The sequence below is a fragment of the Argiope bruennichi genome, chromosome 8 (assembly GCF_947563725.1).
Source record: "Argiope bruennichi chromosome 8, qqArgBrue1.1, whole genome shotgun sequence".
NCBI classification, from domain to species: Eukaryota; Metazoa; Arthropoda; class Arachnida; order Araneae; family Araneidae; genus Argiope; species Argiope bruennichi.
In genome coordinates, this window is record NC_079158.1 from 95532503 (window position 1) to 95554230 (window position 21728).

At 30.5% G+C, this 21728-nt stretch overlaps 1 protein-coding gene across 3 annotated transcripts in view; it reads left to right on the top strand.

Annotated features, from left to right (window-relative positions):
- The window catches only part of LOC129981310 (LIM/homeobox protein LMX-1.2-like), a 149696-nt gene that overhangs the window by 20221 nt on the left and 107747 nt on the right, over window positions 1-21728 (top strand). For 2 of the 3 annotated variants that reach the window (XM_056092092.1, XM_056092094.1), the window contains exon 3: window positions 9729-9930. In XM_056092092.1, the coding sequence (XP_055948067.1) occupies window positions 9729-9930 (202 nt within the window). The remainder of the gene's footprint in view (window positions 1-9728; window positions 9931-21728) is intronic. The other variant, XM_056092093.1, reaches the window with a different exon arrangement.

The following is a 21728-nucleotide window of genomic DNA, read 5'->3' on the forward strand; positions in this document are numbered from 1 at the left end:
AAGTTTTCCTAACTTTGATATATATATACATTTATAAAAAAATGATATCTCCAGAAATATCAATTTCGATATGTCTAGTATTTTTTTAATAATCCCAAGTAATTCGGATAGTTAGAGATTCCTATAATTGGAATTTTACTATAATTAGATATTTCAGAAACTGTGAAATATCTTTGTTTTGAACGAAATTTGAAGTTTAATACTGTATAAAAGCCTTTTTTTCTCTCTCTCCCCCACACACAAATAACAGTCTAAAAATTATAAAAGCTGTAACTTATTTTTATTCTTATATATATATAAAAAAAAACTCAGTCCAACAATAAAACCAATTGTCACCTGCCAAGGTAAATGGATGATGGATTTAACCTTCCAATTTTAAGCCAATTTAAAGTTTTTGACCCCTTGACTAAACAGCTCACCCGAAACTATTCTCGCGACGTCTTACCGGATCTTCTCCTGTCTTTTCTAATTGCTATCGATGGCCATCCGGATCGTGGTCAGAGAATCCTTCCTTGAGACCATAATCCGGCCACTCCCTGGCCTCCCGCCATTCCACCACCCCTTTGCTAAGCCCTACATGGTCTCTGACAAGAGGACGAAGACGTCTGGTTGATGGATGGTTTTAAAATATAGGATTGCGTCGGTTTTTCGGGCAGGAGAACTGAAAAATGAGATGACGTGTTTTTTGTCTTGTGAGGGGGTTGTTTGGATGGTGTTTCTTGGGGATCGATAAATGGACATGCAGCTTTAAGAAACAGTGAGGATAGAAGTTGTAGCTGAGTTAGGTGGTATGGTTTATTTATCTTGAGGGGATTTTAAAGGATTTCAAAAGGACAGATTTAAATGAAAACTAAGCCTGGTGGAACTTTGGATCTTGAATGTGAACGTCAATTTTGATTAGCTCCTGACATAGAGATTTTCAGCTTTTTAATATATGTTACGAGTTTTTCTGTTAGTTTTAATCATGGTCACTTGCACAGCTTCCCATTTTTAAATGGAATTATCTATTAGTTTTTTTTTATGGAATAAAATAGAGAATAAGTTTAAAAAAAAAAAACCGCAAGAAAGTTATTATTAGTTGGTTAGGATTTTAGATCTTGTTTACGAACCTAAAAATTTTAGTCATTTTTAATTTTTAAATCTTAAGAATAATTTTTAATCGATTTAAGAGTTTTGTTTTGGTTCTATACATGGAATAAAATTAAGCAGAATAGGCAAAAAGATAATTTGCTTTTAAAATGTTACTTCTTTTTAACATTTAAATAAATGATAAGTATTAAAAAACTTTATAAACCTTGGAAAACTGCTGTATATATAGAGTTTTCAAAGTGGAGATCTTTAAAAAGATCTTGTTCTGGAAATATAAGGAACTGATAATTTTCGAGGAAAAAGATACTTGAAACATTTATGAAATCTAAGAAAACTTCATTTGCAATTATATGAGTTATTTATGATAATTAGAGTTATTTATGATTAGAGTCATTTGAGCTATGATTATGAGTTATTTGCTAATGTTATTTAATCAACTAAAAAGAAATTCTATCACATTTGATAACAGCTACAGTACAAAATAGTTCTATAAGACACAAATTGACAAACAAAACAACAAGACATGGCTATAATAAAATAATTCATTTTTACGTAAGAATTGATCAGAGAAATCTTCCCTCCCCTTCCCTTCCCTTTTGAATGTCTTGTCAAACCCAAACTCTTTATTTCTAATAAGACTTGAAACATGTTCGAATTTTGTTCATTGTATAAAATTCACGCCTTATAAAAAACATCAAATTTCCTTTTATAAATAATGCCAATTTTGCATCATTTCCTGCGAAAATTCTAGAAAGATAAATCCTTATCAAATACTATTGACGACAAGATAAAATTGTTTTTTCTTACTCACTTGAAGGCGAAATATTATTGAAACATTATTCTTGAATGAAATAGGAAAAGAAGAAACAAAAGCCAATATTCATCAGTTAACATTTCACTAAGCACAAAAATTCCGAGGCGAAATTACCGTTGAAATTAAATAACAACAGTGTTACAAGAAAATGGAAATATTGCGGCAGTTACAAAGTAAGGGATGATATTGTTGGCGCTATAAGATATACAAATAAATATAGTTTAAATTTTGAATAAATAGGTCTAGTATAATTCTTGGATAGATTTGGTCATAGGCTGCTTTAATTTATCTATTCAAGATTTAGGCAAATGTCATGCATTTTATTATGTAAATGCTTATTTTCTTTTATTGTAATCCGGCTTTGTATGCTAAAAACTCTGTTTTAATACTTTTGCCTTTAATAAACAAATTATTCAAAATCTGTTGTCAATTTAAATCCCGAGAGAACTTTCGAAATTGTGTTTGCAACTATTTTTCAAGTGCAGATAAAGACTGCGACGATATCTGTGCTAGGTTTTTTTGCATGATCAAATCTGCATCGAGCATGAAGAAAACACACCACTGAGACACACCTAATTATAAGCAAAAATATTTATTGTGAACATATTAAATATTAAAATGCCTGAAATCAATTCATAATTATTTTTGTAACTTAATGATTGCAGATCTAAATGCTATTATTTGGGAGAAAACGTATATTATCAATGATTCAAGATGTAAAAATTCCTTTGTGTGCCCTCACTTGGAGGCCCCATAGTTTAAGGATCCCATCTCTATTGCGACAATTTTAAATTAAATAATAAGGGTTGACCAAAATAAGTATTCCAGGACACCAACTTATTGCCAGACAATGAAGAAAGATCAATTTTTGTCGATTCAGAGAGTTTCCCCATCCAACCCTAATCACTTTATCTATGATTTCAAACGAGGCATGAAATTCATCCCGATTTGGTGCCCACTTCCCGAAATTCTACCCTCCAGAAGTTCCTAACTCCCTTTCATAAATAACCCCAGCTCTGTATCATTTGCTGCAAAGAATGTGGCTAAATATTCCAGAGTAGACGAAAGCATATCAAATTCTATAGATACCATCCACAGCGGGAGTAAAAATCCTCCGCCACCCCCTTCCCGATCGACGCCAAACAGCTTATTGGCGATCTCTCCAGAAAAATAAAAAGGAAAGAAAAAAGCAATAATAGATCTTCATCGGTTTGCACTAGTTCCCCCCTGCTCGCCAAATAAAATAAGCCAAGGCATACTTTTCTTCGTGGAGTAGTTCTTTCCTTTTTCTCTGGAATCGACCCAAAACATTCGGTTGGCTGGCTGGAGGACATTTTATTCCCGCCGAATGTTTTTCTTTGGAAGGCGGGAGATCGCAGTTTTATGGAAGTCCGAATTTCGGAATCGTGTTCATAAGTGGTGGATTTTTGGCATGTATATGAAGTGTGGTCCTTTCTCGGATGCCTAGTCCCCAAAAAGAAGGGTTTATTTTAGACTCGGAGAGTGATAAAATTTTCTTTCGTATCCTACCATGATTCTTATAATTGGGTAATAAAACTTTGAATTGAGTTATGATTTTTATATTCTAAATAGAATATTTTGTTTGCTATATTCACAAACTTATTATCTTTTGTTTGGTTTGAAACGAGTCCCATAAAAGACGAGTCGTATTTGTTTATTCTATCTACCATTTGTGTTTCCTCGCCATCAAAATATTCTTTGATATTAGAATCTTATTTTTATTAAACATTAGTAAACAAAATTAAAATAATTTAAGTTGCGTACTTCCCGGAATAGTTTGAAAGTCATTATGTGAAAGTAAAAGCTTACAATTCTTTAAGAAGAAGGGTACAACTTACTCAAATTCATATAACTTACTCAAGAAATTTAGTAGTGAATTTGACAATAATTTTGTAAATTATCCTAATTAGAATTTTACTTTAGAATAAGTATTATCATGATTTTTACAAATGAAGGAAGTAACTATTTCTTTTAGCAAACAATTAAGAAAAAAAGTAATATACAAATATAGGATATAGAGAGATTTAAAAAAAATAAAATTCATAATTAAGTCTAAATTAGAAGAAAAATAATCAGTAGAATATTAATAAAATTAGAAGCTATTCTAGCTTTTTCAAGATCTAACTTTAGATCTTAAAAACTTAAAATACTGATAATAATAAACTGATGCATAACTGATAAAATAATTTATTCATAAATAACTGATTTATAAAAACTGATCTCAAAATAATTATTCTATCTCATGATTCACGTGTTACTTATGGCATTTGTCATAGGCAAGCCAGCTGACAAAGTCAGCGATTTAAGCCGAGTTTTTACAGTAGCTTCTGAGAGTAAAGGTCCCTAAACACCCGAGGGCAGAAGTCTGACTTCTAGCTCATATGAAGATGACACTCACACATACTCGCTTGCACAACTTCTTTTTACAAGGGGAGGGGGGCTCTTTTACACACCTCACTGATGGAGCACAAGGTAAAGAACAACCATGCCCAAACCAGGACTCGAGCCCGGTATGCCCAGATCATGGGGAAAATGCGCTACCCCCCTAGGACACCGGCGATTCAAGAGTTGAATGAACAATTTTGAATAACGATGATACACAGCTTAAAAATTGTACGTGTTAACTGACAATGTATAAAACATCGGCATTTTTTTAGAATGTCTAGACATGTTTTTTAAACAATAAATTTTGGGAATAATTTGAATGTATTTTATACATTTCCCAGGCATGCAATACCTAAGTATTTCATAGAATGACAAATATTATTTAGGCAAAGTTTGAAAATAATTACATGCTAAGAATTTATTTGAAAATATGAGCTTTCTACAAGGTATACAAAGGCTATTTATAAAAATAATAATAAAAAAGTGTATCAAAAATCTTTATTCAAAGTACATAAATGATAATGAATGCTGCATGAAACAAATGAATAGGCGATTTATTTCATACTTGACAAATTATTATTTGGTATTATATAAAATGTCTAAGAAATGCGCAAAATTTGAACCAATTTTTATAAAATTCTAGTAACATATTTATGGATATAATTCTGTCATAAATATTATTTATGCAGTTAGAATTTAACTTAAGTTTAAATGCTTAAGTTAAATATAGAGAAAAACTGAAAAAGAGCTAGGGGAACCATCAGAAAAATCATAAGTTAATGCACATTTTAAAGTACTTTTAATTCCAAATGACCTTCATAATAAATAATTATTATTTTTATTTTTTTTATTAAAATAATAATTATAATAAACAATTCTTCCTTTCTTTTTTTATTATAAACAATTATTTCATTATTTTTTTCTTTATTTTATTATTTATTTTCTTTATTTTTTTCGCCACCTTTTTTTTATTCCTTTATGATTTTTTTGTTCTTAACTCATTTCCAAAACATATTACTAAGTGAAACCATTATTTAAAATATCATAGGTAATGGTGGAAAAACTTAATACATTAATTAAAAAAATTCTATTATTTAATTTATTTATTTTTAGCAAATAAATTAGAAACACTGAAATGGGATATTTCTCTCCTAATACATTTCTTAATTGGTAAATTCTTAGTTAGCAGATTAAAATATAGTTTTTAAAATGCGATTCTTTTACGTTTTATTTTCTTTTGATTTATTTAAAATGATGTATAAATTTAAAGTTTAACATTTAATAATTTTTATTAAAAAAATAGAAAAATATATATAAAGGCATTTAATTTAGTTACATTCTTATAATTACATAAAATTAAAGAAGCAACTTTATATTTAAATAAAAAAAGACTCTAAATTTGAATAAAAGACTGTTTCACATTGTCAAAATAAAATCTAAAGTTAAAAAAAAACATTTAAGCTTTTTCCAGTCATATAAGTTATTCCTATGATTTACTCTCAAATATAAATTACCTTCTATTAAAAAAAATCCTTGAAGAGACGACAAAAGAAAAAGAAAAAAAAGTAGAAAGAGAAGGAAACAGTCTTTTTGTTTGATAGTTGAAAAAAGTATTAAATTAACCCCAATCAAAAGTAATTTGACATTCCAGTTAGAAAAGAAACTCTAATTAACTCCGCTTTGCAAATTGTAATTAATGAAATTCTTCAAATCCTTTTTGAACTCGGAATTCACTAGATCAATTAACTGTCGAAACTATTTGGTGTTTCTTCAACTTTTCTGTATTAGAGGCGACCATAAAGTCAAATAGAAAATTTGTATCCACAATTTGATTATTCCTGGATTTTTTGGAAACTCTTTAATTTCCAAAATGTGTTATATTCTATGAACAAGAAATTAAACTAAAACTAACGATTGATAATGATCTTAAAGCCCATCTTTTGATTAACTATAATCAGTTCCAAAGTCACCAGGTTAGGAGCTCTTGATAATTGCAAATCTCGTGATTATTTTTCCCTTCCAAAATTTTAAAACCGAATATTTTTTTATTTATTTTAATTAAATTTTTCACAAGCAGTTTAGTATAAATAATAACTAGCAAATTTTGATAAATTTTAATAATAAAACGCTTAGTTGCAAATAACTTTCGGAAATATTGGTTTCGATATATCCCAGATAAAAAACAATCGCATGTGAAATTTTAAACTAAATTTAAACAAAATAGGTAAAACGTTTCTTAACACAATCTGAACAATATTTAATAATCGGACCGAACATTTTTATTCTAAAGCACCACATTTTAATACTATTATAAAATAATAATATAAAACTATCAAATGACAAATAAAACAATATTCGATTTTAATCTAAGTTGGATTGTGCAATCTTTATAATTAAATCAAACCATAGAATTAAATACAATTCACAATACCACAGAGGAATCTCGAGGACTAGGGAACCTTGTGATAATTGCTATTGCCTGTTTAATAATCCGGTTTTGGGCTAAAATCTCAATTGTCTTTATTCAGGTGACCTAAGTTTTGATTCTTTAATTAAATAGCTTTCAGTTTGTCATTATTATTATCCCCCCCCTTTTTAAATTTTACCTCACTTTTCTTGTAGAGATCGGAATACTTCCTTTTGTTTTACTGACAATTAACAATTGATATCGAGAAATGAAAATGAAATAAATTTTATTCTACTAAACAACGACGGATGTTTCCCATACATTACATATTTTATTAAATTATTAGTTGCATCGTTCGAAATCAAATTCAATACCAAAGGTTTATATATGCGTAATTGTTTACACTATTTCCTCCGTCCAAACTGCTCAAAATAAAAGAATCAATGTGCTTTGCATTTTGAAGAAATTAAAATTTTAAAGAAAATTAATTAAAAACTTACCCTTAATCATATTTCAGATGTGAGCAACATTAAAGGAATTTTGAGCAATTTTTCTTATCGCTACGATATAAAATCATGGATATATATATGTGACATGGGAATGTCATGCGGGATCAAAAAGATATTTAGAAATCATCAAAAATAACTACAAAACAATTTTTATATAGCATATTCAAAAGTATTTAGGGCTAAGCTTTGATATACAGTCATTTTGCGCCTTGCGAGATAGGCAATTTTTCAGTGGCGCTTTGTTTGGGGTTACACGGCCACCAATTTTTTTATGTTACTGTACGCTACTATATTTCGAGGTTTCCTGTTCATTTCCCTTGATTTTTTCCTGTTGCACATATTTCTTCTGCTTACTTTCATTATTTTCGATTAAATTTTTTTTGCCTGCATTCCATTTTACTGCATTTATTGGCTTTTTTTTCTTTCTATATTTCCATTACTTTGCTGCAGAGTCCTCGGAACCTTTAGATTGGAAACGATATTGCTGCTGTTCGTGCCACATTCAGCTATTTCGCTAAAATTTGGCGATAAACTTTTTGGGTGAAAATGACTGTATATCAATGCTGTTCCATATTTAGACTGTTAAAATGGTTTCTATTTTTCCTTGTAAACAACACATGTCTTTTGATTCATCTTTCCATTTTAAATCTGGGCTAAGCTTTGATATACAGTCATTTTGCACCTTGTGAGGTTGGAAATTTTTCGGTGTCACTTTTGCTACCATTACCCTATTGCTGCCGCTCTCGCCACATTCGGCCATTTCTCTAAAATTTGGCGACAAATTATTTTTTTGGCGAAAATGACTGTATATCAAAGCTGTTCCTAAAGGTGAACAGTATGGACAGATTATAGACATTGTTCCTATTGAAACCGATGCATCATTTCTATAATCCACACATGGATCGAAATTCAGAGCGGTGTATATCAAATATCCGGAACGTTTTCTCGTTCACTTCTCCCGTGTCTCAAATTTAAATGTCTTTCTCTGTCAGCAGACAGGCGATATTCACTCTGTCTCTGTAATTCAATTGCAGTGCGATTTAAAGAGAGACGGTTACTTTGCTTAGCAGAACTCTCCTTTGAAAAAAGTGTGGCCATTCTTTATCTGATATTCGCTAACCTAACGTTTCTTTCCTCTACATTTTCATTATCGCGCAACAAACGGATCGTTTTTGCATTTAATGTGCTCCGGCCAAGGTTGAATTTCCTTCTTTTGGGAATAATGAGATTTCAATAGCTGTTTGAAATCAGATGTAAACAAAGAAATGTATCGCGTATGAATACCACAGCTTTTGCTATTTGCCCATGCGCAGCTTGAGATTTCCGCTCACGCGCGGATAAGTGCAAAACACAGATACTGCTGCTTTATGCATGTGCGAATCGTATTAGGAAAATAATTAAAATCGCAATTATAAAACTCCTTTTTTTTTATTTTGATATGACTTCAATATATTAAAACCTTCCCCAACAAATGCTCTACAAAATGGTACAAATATCTACAAAATTAGTTAAGTATTTCTCGAGTTATTAGGGTTTCAGCATACAGACGCCTTCAGAAGACTTCATTTTATACTATGTATAGATATATATATTCATCGTTCTGAAATTGATTATTACATTGTCCTCTATTTTATGCATTTATGTTAAATTTTTTTGTCAATTGTTCGAATTAATGAATTTCTTCAGCGATAGTATGATATTTAGAATGATAACAAGTTGACAAAATATTCATTTGGTTCTAGAACAATCAATATAATTCGTCTCCTATTTGTCCTATCACCAAAATTACTGAAAGTTTCAGTATCTTCCATTTTGTCACCAAAGTCGCCATGTTCGTCGCCAAGTCCGGTGTTTCTAATCCGGCATCAATCATTATCCAATCGAACAATCAATAAAATTAATTTTCCTTAGATGGAACTAATTGTGCTGGGAAGCAACTTTACAGATTCATAACAATATTATATATTTTTACTCACCAAATATATTTTGCGGTGGGGATAAGGCTAAGTAGTTCTTTTGATTGCTTTTAAAAGCGATAATACGTCTTCTTCACATTTCAGTCATAATGCTCATTGATTTATTAGTGCATGAATAGTTGGATTATTTTCATTGGGTTAAGATTATTTATAAAATTTCCACTTATTACGAGAGCATGAATTGATTTACATCCTGTACAGAAACGTTCATACTGCACTGTTAACAGGAAATAAATACAGTAGGAATAATCAAACTAATAATTAATGAAAAGCTAAAAATATTTTCAATTAATGAATTTTATTTAATAAATCAAATAGTTTAAATAAAGACAAAATTGCAATGTGTGAATTGATCAGCAGAACTCTTATTCATTCAAATTATATAAGGTGTTTTATTTAATGACTTGTCAAAGTGATAACTAATAATTTTCGCAGGAAATATTTTCGAGTGCTTTCACCTTTGCATTCGATTATAATGTATTTTTATAGAAAAATTAGACGGCTAAATTTTTGTGGTTTGTTGGTAGGAGGTCCGGGCACCATCCGCAGCAAGACGAAGAAGGAACTGTGCAGTGCGTGTCAGCAGCCCATCATCGACCGCTACATCATGCGGGTGATGGACAACTCCTGGCACGAGGGATGTCTCACCTGTTCAGTCTGCCACATACACCTCTCGCACACCTGTTATTCCAGGGACAGAAAGCTCTACTGCAAAGCAGATTACGATAAGTGAGTATTAGCTGCATTTTTATTGTAAATTATTTGGAAATGTTTTAGCTCTATATTTGTCTCGCATCACTTGAATCAGTCATGCGTACATCTGGGTTAGAAGTCAAAAATTTCTATTTGGAAAGAAATAGAATGTCTAATTTTGTTTTGACTTGATAGTTAATTTTGATTTTCCCTTTTTAAAAGGGAAGTTAAATTCTACTATGAAACGTGTAGCTTCGATTGTAGAAAATAATAGGTGGTAATTTTCTTTCACAAATGCATTGCTTGAAAACGAAAATATATTGCTATAATTAAATTTATGAAACATGAAAAAAAAAATTTCAAATTGAATTAATATAATACTCACAAGAAAAATATATTGCCACGTTTATATGGAAAGATATATATCTTGGATACCTCATGCTTAATTACATCAATAGACAGGTTTTTTAAAAATTGAACATTACATTTTTGATCTCATTCAAGTGGACATTTTTTAGCACTCAAATTAAAAAAGATGACTGAATTTCAAATAATAATAACATAAAGTGTGAAATTCATTTCGGAAAGTAATGGAATTGTATTTCATTCATCAATTACAGACCACCTAAACTGGAGAAAAATTATATACATCAGGAAGAATTCTCGAGTATTACGTTTGTATGAGCGACATTTATTTGTATCTGTAATGGTATTGATATTCATCCACAATGAATAATAAGGGAGTATTTGGATATTTTGCTATAAGGTATTCCTTATTGAAATAAATAAATTAAATCAAAACATATTTTAAAACTCACTAAAGTACAAAATGTAGAAATTATTTCCATTATTTTCTAATTTCAAGTATTTAATTAATTACAACTATTATGCAATTCGGAATTCAATCTCGCTGTCAAGTAATATTATTCATACGAAATAAAAAATTAACTGTCAATTGATTAATTGATAAATTTCTGGAAATACTAAAATAGTACACACCGAGTATCCAAAGTTTCAGAGCCCTTGAACGTTAGGAAATGAGTGAACAATTGATTACAAACTCTCATCTTCACAAACCGAAAACAAATAGTTTTTAAAAAATGTGTGGGTAAAGATTGAAAATTTTGTAATATTTTGTCGTACTTTTTATAACTATAAATTAATTCATTTCTTTGAAAACCAGAACTCTTTTACAGATTGTATAAATGATTTTAGCTATTCTTTTTTTATCGGAGTCTTCCATTTCTGTCTATAGAAACAATTTTAAAAGCTACTTTGGTTTCCAATCAAAGTTTACTAAATAAAAATGTTTTCATCGAGTTATCTTTATTTATATTTAACTAAATTCCTATGTTGAACAGCAAACAAATTTTTTCATGTAGAAAAAACTTCGAATAATTTTTTAAACTCAAAGAGGAAATTGTAAATGATAAAAGAAAATGAATCCTTATTCTGAAAATAAAACCTATGAGAATATAGTAGATATTATATACATCATACATCAATCAAACAAACAACCATCAAACGACCATCAACAAAAAGCGCACTTTATCACTAGTCATCTCTGATTCAGGTGCAATCCTTTTGTTCCAATCTTCCTTTTCCTGAAACAATCCTAACAGCTACCTTGGTTTTCTATCAATGTTTACTAAACAAATACATTTTCAATGAATTCTGTTTATTTATATTTAACTAACACTTCATTCTAAAATTTTATTCATTTTGGGCCACAAATAAATTTTTTATGTAGTAAAAATTTCGAATAATTTTTTTAACTCAAATGGGAAATTGCAAATAAAAAGAAATATAATTAAATAAAAAAAAAATGAATCCCTAATAGGAAAATGAAACCTATAAGAATATAGTGGACATTACGCACATCATATATCAATCTAATGACCATCAACAAAAAGCGCTATTTATCGGTAGTCACCCCACATTCAGGTGCAATCCTTTTGTTCCAGAAATCAAAATATCGACAATGGGAAACCTTTGAAACGTCCCAATCGCAAGGTTGATCTGTCCTCCGACACATACTCCCCCCGGCCCTCCAAACAGGGGTGTAATGTACGATCTCGGCGATCACTTTACAACAAATACCCTATGGTTTCAGTCAGGGGAACTAATTGTTGAACTTGGCTGCGTTATTTAAAAGGCCGCCTAATACGATCAATGAGGGGGGAAGGGGAGATGAATGCCCGTTTAGCGATGTCACTCCCCCTCGCTCCAGAAAAGCTAGGGCGTTAGCCAGGGTATGAGCATACAAGTGGAAATGCCCCGCTTTCGGACGGGAGAGGGAGGGAAGAGACGATGATACAAAGAGATTGGGGGACGAGGAATGCTGAATAGTTTCGGATCGGGGGTGGTAAGAGAGGGGGCTTTGTGCCCTTTTCATGTGCTAATATCGAGAAGAGTCATTGTTTACAGAGCCGATCACTCTTTTTTCTTGCTTTTCTTTCTGTGCTTTTGTTTTGTCGGGTACGGTTACGGTTGTCGTGTTTCTTATTTCTTGTTAAACAAAGGAATAGAAATATAAGGTTTTATATATCGTTTGGCTTTTATTGTTTTTTTCTTCTTCTCTTCCGCTCATTTGTGTATTGAAAGGCTTGATTTTTCTTAAGGAATTTTTAATCGTCCTAGAAAAGATTTGGAGAAGAGATTTTTCGATGCCGTGATTATTAAGTTTATAGATTTTTTTCGAGTGAAATTAATACTATTAAATGTGATTAAGTTAAAATAATTTTTTTTAAAGATATTTTTTTTTTACTGACTATCGATAACATGATTAAAGGATAGATTTCTATAAGAAGTTGTTTGAATATCATTTCACGGATATTTTAAACTGATCTTATAACAGAAAGAAATAATTTTAAAAGATTTATATTTACTATTGCTTAAAATGAAGAAAAATGTAATTATTATACTAGAATAAGTTTTCTTCTCTTTCTCGAGAGGATTTTTATAATAGCGGAGATAAAATTCTAAATAGTTTCCTTAATTTTGGTTAAATTGTTAAAATATAGAAAAGGAAAGAAATTTCAATGACGTATGGAACTTTTTGCATAATATTTCATTCATACAATGAAGTAGCATATTTTCAACTTGGATCTCGAAATTTTGAGGTACTAATTACAATTTAAAAATAACTTCTTGAAATACAACAGAATACATTATTAATGATTATTCTTCAAATTCATGAAATATTAAATATCATTTCATTGAAATTTCTAGTAGTAAATATGATCAACAGTATTAATGAATATGAATGTTTAATAACAGTTTAGTGAAAAATGAAAGTGAAAAATTATCGACAGTTTTCTTACCACTTAGGTAATGCTGTTTGCAGTGAAAGTAGTTAGTTCTACAGGACAAAAAAGGGGCTTTCCTTAAACAGAAAAAAAAAATTAATAAATTTTATGAGAAGTTTCAGAATAATTATTTTTAAGAGTAGAATAAAACAAAGCAATTTAGAGAAAATGATTAATAGCACCGAACTAACTAATGATTACTAGGCTGAACTAACGCTATTAATGATAAAGTAGAATTTATATTTGTGTGTTGTCTCTCCACACACTAAATCATTTGATGTAAAACTGTGAAATCTGGCACAAATTCATTTTAGTGGCGAGAAATCTGCTATTTTGAAATTTTAATAAAAATTTAACATTTTTATTCCGAAAATTTTATTTTACACAATTTTCAGCTGTAATTTTCAATGTGACAACAAAATTCAATGATTTTTATTGCTTCACAAAATATTAAATCATTTGATGGTCTTCCATGGTTGAAAAAATGATTCTGTTTATTATCTTTTCAATTTATATGAACAATAAGAGAATGAAGTTAGAATAGCCTGATAGAAAACGATGAATTAGAAAACAGATTCCCCTCAAATTATGTTTTTAATGGCATTACGATTCATGAGACTTCATTCATTAGGAAGGTTCATTTAGCACAATAAAAAAAATAAGTATAAGTATATTAAAATAATATGATTTTCATATCTATTATATTTTGAAGCTTAAAAATACTTTGTTGTGAGAACCAGGAGCATCACGCTATGTGTAAGAGATTTAAATGAAATTAAATTTTGCCCGTATTTTTGGTGAACTATCTGGTCGTCGAAGTCGGCTATCAGGAAAAATTATCTCTCGTTAAAAATTTTGAACAAATGTATTCTCATCATATTTTAACGATCAATATATCTGATTGTTATTCAATATTACTAATGAGAACCGGTTAGTAAAAAGTTTTTTATATAATTAATAAATCAACCAGAAATAGTATTTGTTTAAATATCTAATGTGTAATAAGTTCGTTTAACCATTTATTGATTATCAAATAACTTAAATGCAAATAATCCTATTCCTAAAAACAAAACAAATTCACACAGAACCACGAAATTTCGAATTTTATATATTGCTAACTTCCATAGGGATAAATATGCTTTAAACCTCTGAATTTTAAAATGTTGTCTGCATTCTACATAACTCGTGACTCATAAGTCATTTTATTCTGATCATAGTTTATAGTATGAGAGAAGTTTTACGATAAGCGCATCATGAATATATTTTGCTAAAAATCATATACAGCCTGAGTAAAAACTTTAAGGCCAGTAAAAAATTTTGAGAAAATGTAAAATAAAATAAAAGGGATTCAAATAATATTAATTATTAAAGTTCATTGATAAGAAATAAATGCCATAAACATAATTTGTAAATACATAATTATGAGAAACATGTGGTTATGTAAAAAGTTAGTATTTCTGCCTGAGTAAAAACTTTAAGGCCACCAGTCATTTTTTAAGAAATAAATGTAATATAATCGTGTAATTACCATTGCAACTACTAGCTTGTGACAACGCTGCAATTTTCATATTTGTCATACGTTTATTCGAAGTATTGGTGATCTTTGTGAAGATGGCGAAGGGTCAGAAGTTAACTGATCGTGAAAGAGGACAGATCGAAGCTTTGTCTTCAACAGGAATGAGTAGTCGTGCTATTGCGATAAAGATAGGAAGGTCAAAGACTGTAGTCAACAATTTTTTTTTAAATTGAAAGGCAATTATGGTAAAAAGAATACTGGGGGAAGACCTAAAGCTTTGTCCTCACGTGATGAAAGAAGAGTTTGCCAACTTGCATCTACTGGAAAGTACTCAACCAGGAAACTGATTCCGACGACAGGTTTAAAAGTTTGTCAAAAAACGATTTATAACACAATTAGAAGGTCTGGAAGGTTCACTTATACAGCAAAATTGACTAAGCCTCAGTTACTGCAGAGACACAAAATAGAACGTTTGAACTTTGGCCAGAAAGTCATGACCTGGGACAACCAATGGATAGAAATTATTTTTTCTGACGAAAAAAAATTGGAATTTGGATGGACCAGATGGCTGGTATTTCTACTGACATGATATAAGAAATGAAAAAGAAATATTCTCCAAGCGCCAATTAGGTAGAGGGTCTGTCAAGACTTGGGGCTGTTTTGCTTACAATGGTGTGGGCTCAATTGCATTCGTTTCAGGTAGAATGAATTCACAAGGATACCAAAATGTCCTAACAAATCATCTTTTGCCAAATGCTGAATGTCTTGCTGGAGAAAATTGTAAATATCAGCAAGACAAATGCATCGATCCATTCGAGTAACAGCACAAAAAATTGGTTCCAAGTCAACAATGTTGAAACTGTGAAACTGCCAGCTAGATAACCTGACCTCAACCCAATTGAGAACCTTTGGGGTGACTTATCAAAAAGAGTTTATGCAAATGGGAGACATTTTACATCAACAACAGAGCTGAAATTTACTATCGAAGATGAATGGTATAAAACAAACCCCACCCTTTGTCAAAAACTCGTTTCATCCATGAAAACAAGAATATTTGAAGTAATTCGAAGAAATGGCTCCTACACAACCTTCTAAGAATTTGTAATTTTTTTCTTATATGTTATTTTCTATGTTGGCCTTAAAGTTTTTACTCAGGCCCAAATATTCATCTGTGTGTTCTGTAATATTTTCTAATAATAAAATATTTGCAAATTAATTTTTCTACTTTTTTTACTTTTATTTAAGATCAATAATTATCAATCAAATGGTATTTTAATTCCTCAGTTTATATGTTTCCATTTTCTCAAAAATTTTTACTGGCCTTAAAGTTTTTACTCAGGCTGTATATATATATTTGAGGAGAAGGTTAAGAATTTAAAAGGAAGCTGCTGGTTACTCTTTGAACGAACTGAAGAATTTTTAGGAAGAAGAAGATTTGGAATAGGCATTTTACAACTAGTTTTCATTAATGCAGTAGTACCAATTCTTTTATAATACCGCGTCAAATACATATATATATAGGTAAATTGAAATCTGCTGTTGCAAATTTTACATTACCATAAGAAAACAATTTTGTTTGACAATACGACTTTTGAAAGCAAATATTGAATGTTTAAATCATCGCTCCTTCCATGAATTGTACTGATAAACTGAAGTATCAAAATCATTTTTTTTTAAAGAGGAGGGGGGGGGGTGAGCTTCGCACCATGATGATTCTACAAAGGCATTTTTAATAAAGCTGTCAGATGGTTTTGATTCAGAAACTAATCTGAAACATTCCAGTTTTGGAATATTTCCTCATATTTATGGTCTCGATCAGAAAAAGTCTTACAATTTATGAGTCGCAACAAATTATACTTTTTATTTTTCTGCCTACGCATTTTGAGGCTTCAAAAACCACAAACCAAAACAAAATCGTGTCATCACATGATAATAAAGGATGTAAAAGTTCATTCTATCAAGTGGAAGACGTGAAAATTAAAACTAATTGTAACTATAAAAGTATTAAGTAGGCATAGTTCCACTTCGCTTTTTCTAAATTTTTATTTATATACAGGAAGAGTCACTTCTCATTTTCATCCCATTTGAGGGCATCTGTAAAATTAACTCTCAAACTTGAGGGGATGCGCCACTTAATGATCTCTGCATCAACTCACTACAAACTGGTCTGCTTCATTTTGCGAATAATGAGTTTTTCAATACATTTTGCTCACTTTCTCGAATACAAAATATACAAAGAGAAGGTATTGCAATCGCCAAAAAATTCGAACTCGAGATTTTGAAGAATCTTCACTTTTCAAACACCCTCTCACATACAAAAGACATTTTTTGGAATTATTTCCATCTGTCTGTGTACACTATACCTGGAAAATGAATTGAGCTATATAGATAATTTGATTTTGACAAAAATTTGATACCAAATGATACTAAATTTATAAATTTATATCAAATTGTGGACGAAATTTATCTAGAGGAAGTCTATCTGTCTGCCCGTAAGAAATTGAAAATTATAAATAAAAATTCTTAAGAGTTAGAAGAATATATTTTAATCCACAGTTTTATTATCAAACTTAGAGGTAAGTATCAAATTTTTGAATGAATCCCCTAAAGTGTTGATTATATGTAATTTGTGTTTTCAAGTATTTGCGAGTGCGATAATCAAAAAATAAAAAGAGTTTAAAAAAATCAAAATTGTTATAATATCTTTTAGCTAAAATTGTCGATCTGTATCGAATTTCGGTTCCAATTTATCAAATATATGATCTTCAAAATACATATTATTTTGTTTATTACCTTAAGAAGCACAAAAAGGACCACATTATAAACTAGGTAAAATATTTTTTCTCTTGCGGATTTTGCGCGACATTCGAGATTTTGCTATTTTCCTCCCTATCTTTTGTGATACATTTTCAGTATGAGAATTCTTATATAAAGAAAACTGAAAAGATGATATTATATTGTGTAATAAAAAGAAGAAGTTAAAGGCAGAATATTTTAGCTATGTTTAATGCTACCTACTTTGAGGTACGCTCTGCCATTGCTTGACAGATTAAAGGCCTAATGATAAATTTAAATACAGTAGACTCCCGATTATCCGCGGGCGGTTTATCAGCGCCTGCTGCACTAAGTTTTTATTTTGCTTCCAAGCAAAGAGAAAATGCTTCCAAAGCAAGAAGCAAACACAAATGACTGATTTCTTCAAAAAGGTGTAGTTTTACAGTTATGCTTTTGTAATTACATAATACATTACAGTATTAAAACAGTACATATGTATTCATTTATCTGTGTATCCTTGACGCCTCTCGTAAGTACAAATCACTTTTCTGTTTTCATTAACAAAATGCATTTTAGATTAGTTTTGACTGATATACTAAAATATTAAGCGTTAGTTAAACATTTCCTGCTGTTTATTTTACGTTTCATTGTACATAACACTATTTTTCAAAGTTGGAATGACTGTTTACTCTTTTGCTATACCCGTTTTTAGCTTTTTTTCGGATTATCCGCGATTTTTGTTATCCGCTGCGGCCGCGCCACCCAATTCCGCGGATAATCGGGAGTGTACTGTAATACATTTTTAAACCTGTTGCCCATTTTTATTTTCAATTTCTGCTTAAGTTTTCAGGACACATTTAAACAAAATCAGAATATTTTAAAAGAAATAATCTCACAAGCTTGTACAGATTTGTACTACAACTAAATTCCTCCTTTGCTTTTTTCCCCCTACCCACCCTCCATCCACGGGTTACTCGTTAATCGATAAATGTCATATCGATAGACGATAAAACATCGATCCATTTTAAAATTCAGCCGTCCCAGATGTCATACGTATAAGATTCGCTTAAAGATTGATGATTTCTTTCAGTCCTTTCCCCCTTTACTTTTGCTTGACAGTCAGGAATGTCAGGACACGAAAAGAAAAGAAATTGCTCCGAAATGTAAATAAAACGCGCTATTGATCGTTGAATCCAAAACTGACGCTTCGGTATTATATTTAGATCATGATATTGAAGTGGGAAAATAATTTCTCTATCTCATACGAATAATATGCGATACGGAAGCGATGATAGCGTTTGAAAAATGATTAAATCGAGTGGATTTTGACATTTTTTTTTATTTTGGGGCCCCAATAGTTTTGATGTAGTTGGAAATAGGAATGATATGATGGTGACATAAAATATCAGTTTTTAATTGAAAAAAGGTTTAGATCTTTTTTTTATGCTTCATCTTTTGTAAGATAACGTTTTATTATTTTTTTTAAGATGTTACGATATCAGGTCCTTTATTTGAAGATCGAAGCATACGTTCTGAGATGAGAAGAAATATGTTGTTTATCAATATTTATTAAGTCGAGAGTTTTGGAAACTCATAAGATTCAGATTTACTTGGAATGAGAAATCGTTTTGTTTATTTGATGTATACGATTGAAATATATGTTATTTTTGATTTTGAAGTATCTAAAGAAATATTGAGGATGTCAAGCATATTTAGGAAAGTGATTATAGATACTTTTTGGCTTGACTGACATTTGTATAAAAAAATTCATTAAAAAAATTTGTATTTTGAATTTTTTAAAAACTGTTTAATATTTGAGAAATATATTTAAATGTAAGAATTTGTTTTATGGATTTTTTTCTTTCTTTAGTGCATATAGAATTATTATGTTTGTGATAAAAAGAAAATAACTCGAAAATAATTTTAATAGCCCTTTTTTAATTTAAAAAAATGAAAACTTGAGAAGAAATGAATTGAGGATAGATTGCATTTTTCTTAATCTGCAATAGTTTTTTAATATTATCCTGGTATCTTTACCATTAAATATAAATGGATTTTTAAGTGTTTAGATTTTATTACTTTTTTTTTTACTTCACAGCTATGTAACATGCTTTCTATTTCGTTTATTCTTCTAGAGTTACGAATTATTCCTGATATATAATAAAAATGATCTAAGCTTTAATAGGATCAAATTGAAATTTATTTTGATGTCAGTAATTGCTACCTCTTGAAATAATTTGAATTCGCTTTTTTAAGAAATAAGAGCTCAAGTTATTTTTTAAAACATTATCATGGATATTTTGTTTTAACAAACTTGATAAATTTTCACTTAAACGAAAGATTATCTTTTAAAGCACCACTCGCAGAAATTGTAATCATTATACTTTAGATTTCTGAAACTATATGAAACTTCATTTTTTTAAAAAAGAAAAGAACATATTGAATATTTCACTCATGGAAGACCGACCCTGTTGAGTTTTTTGATACATTTATCATCAGACTGGTACTGCGGTTCGCCAACAGTTTCCAGATCAGATGTTTGGATAACTTTCTTTTCTATATTCTTATGAAATGTAAAATTATATGACAAATAAATGCTAATTTTCATCAGTATTCGATATCTTATGAATATAAAACCCTTTAACACTACAGCAATACATCTTAAATAACCGCATGCCTCATGTATTCTGCCTTTATATGTAAATTCCCGCCTTTTGGTATACGTTAGTAGCTATTAGTGGTCATATTTTTACAAGGTAGGCGGCCGGCCTCCAAAGAGCTGGAACCGATTTTTATCAGTTCCAAGCTTTTTTCCAGCAGCCTTGGCGCACGTGGTACCAGTTCGAATTAATTTATCCGGGTAGATTACGCACAGGACCACGTGCGACGTTCGACAATAATCTACTCGGTCACGTGACAGCCCCTCTTTTGACGGAAGGTGGGTTTTTTGATCCGTCCTCTTTGTCCAGTCTTCTATTGTTCGCTTCCGGCGTAAGGTGGCAGGGTGCTCCCCACGTGCGTCTACGATTCCATAAAGGGGGTTCCTTTTTTTCCTCATAGGGTGTGACGGGGGGTTTGAGCTCTGATTTCTTGTTGTCATTCTCATTCAAATACGATTCGGTGGTAGCGCCTTGCTCGGCACTTTTTTTCCAAACCTCTGCGCAGTTTACATGGCTTTGAGTCAGCGCTTAAGCCGAAGGAACCCGGATGTAAACACGTGCTTGCCTTTTCGCGCCAAAAGTATCGTGGAAAGGGACCTCCGGGGAAGTAAAATTCATCGGCCTATAATCCGGAGTTTATCCTCTTCACGGACGATAAAGACCCGAAACGGTCCTCAATTTAAGTGCCATAATCACTTTTAATGTTTTTAAGCAGGTCCATGGGTTAAAGTTTATGAATATTTCCGTTTTTGAGTTCAGAAGTTATGGATAAAGTTCACATACAATGAAGTTGGTTCTGATTTATGTGTGCTTGTATATGAAAATGCTTTGAGAGAAAAAAGTTATGTCAATACTTTAAGATAATAATTTTTTAAAAAAGAGTTTCTTTTTTTCCCTCCTAGGAAAATGCCTATATTCTGCAAGTCTGATACTCTATATAAATGGATAAAGAATGTTTATAACATATTCGTTAAACAATGCGAAAATTGTCACTGAAAAATTTTAAAATATTTCCTAATTTTAATTTTTCTTTGGAAGTCCAGTTATTAATATTTCAGTCAAACAAAGCAACTTCCCTAATGTTTTGTAAAGAAATCTATATATATATATATATATATATATATTGGAAGGCGGAGAAAAGAGGTATTCGCTAAACATAGGTTGATTTTTCTCAAAATTTAGAAGAAAATACAGAAAATATCTTTAAATGTAGCTGTAAAATAGATATATTTTATCTATATATTTAAAACAATGGGCAAAATCAGAGAATCTGTTTCTTCTGCCGTAGTCATTGCATCAAGTTAGGCGTTTTTAAAAATTTTATATGAAAGCTTATGATCCCTGGATATGTCATCAACATACAATTGCTTACTTCACCCATTCTCTATTATTGAGCCCCTGTCGCAATTATTGGATCGATTTCACTAATTTTATTCATCGATTAATTTTGATAATTTGCAAACATAGCTAAATAATTTAAATTTTCTCATTACGCAAATATAATCTGAAATAGTACATTCTTTTGTTAAGGTAAGATACGCTTCATTAACCCTTTATTTACCGACGGTACTTTAA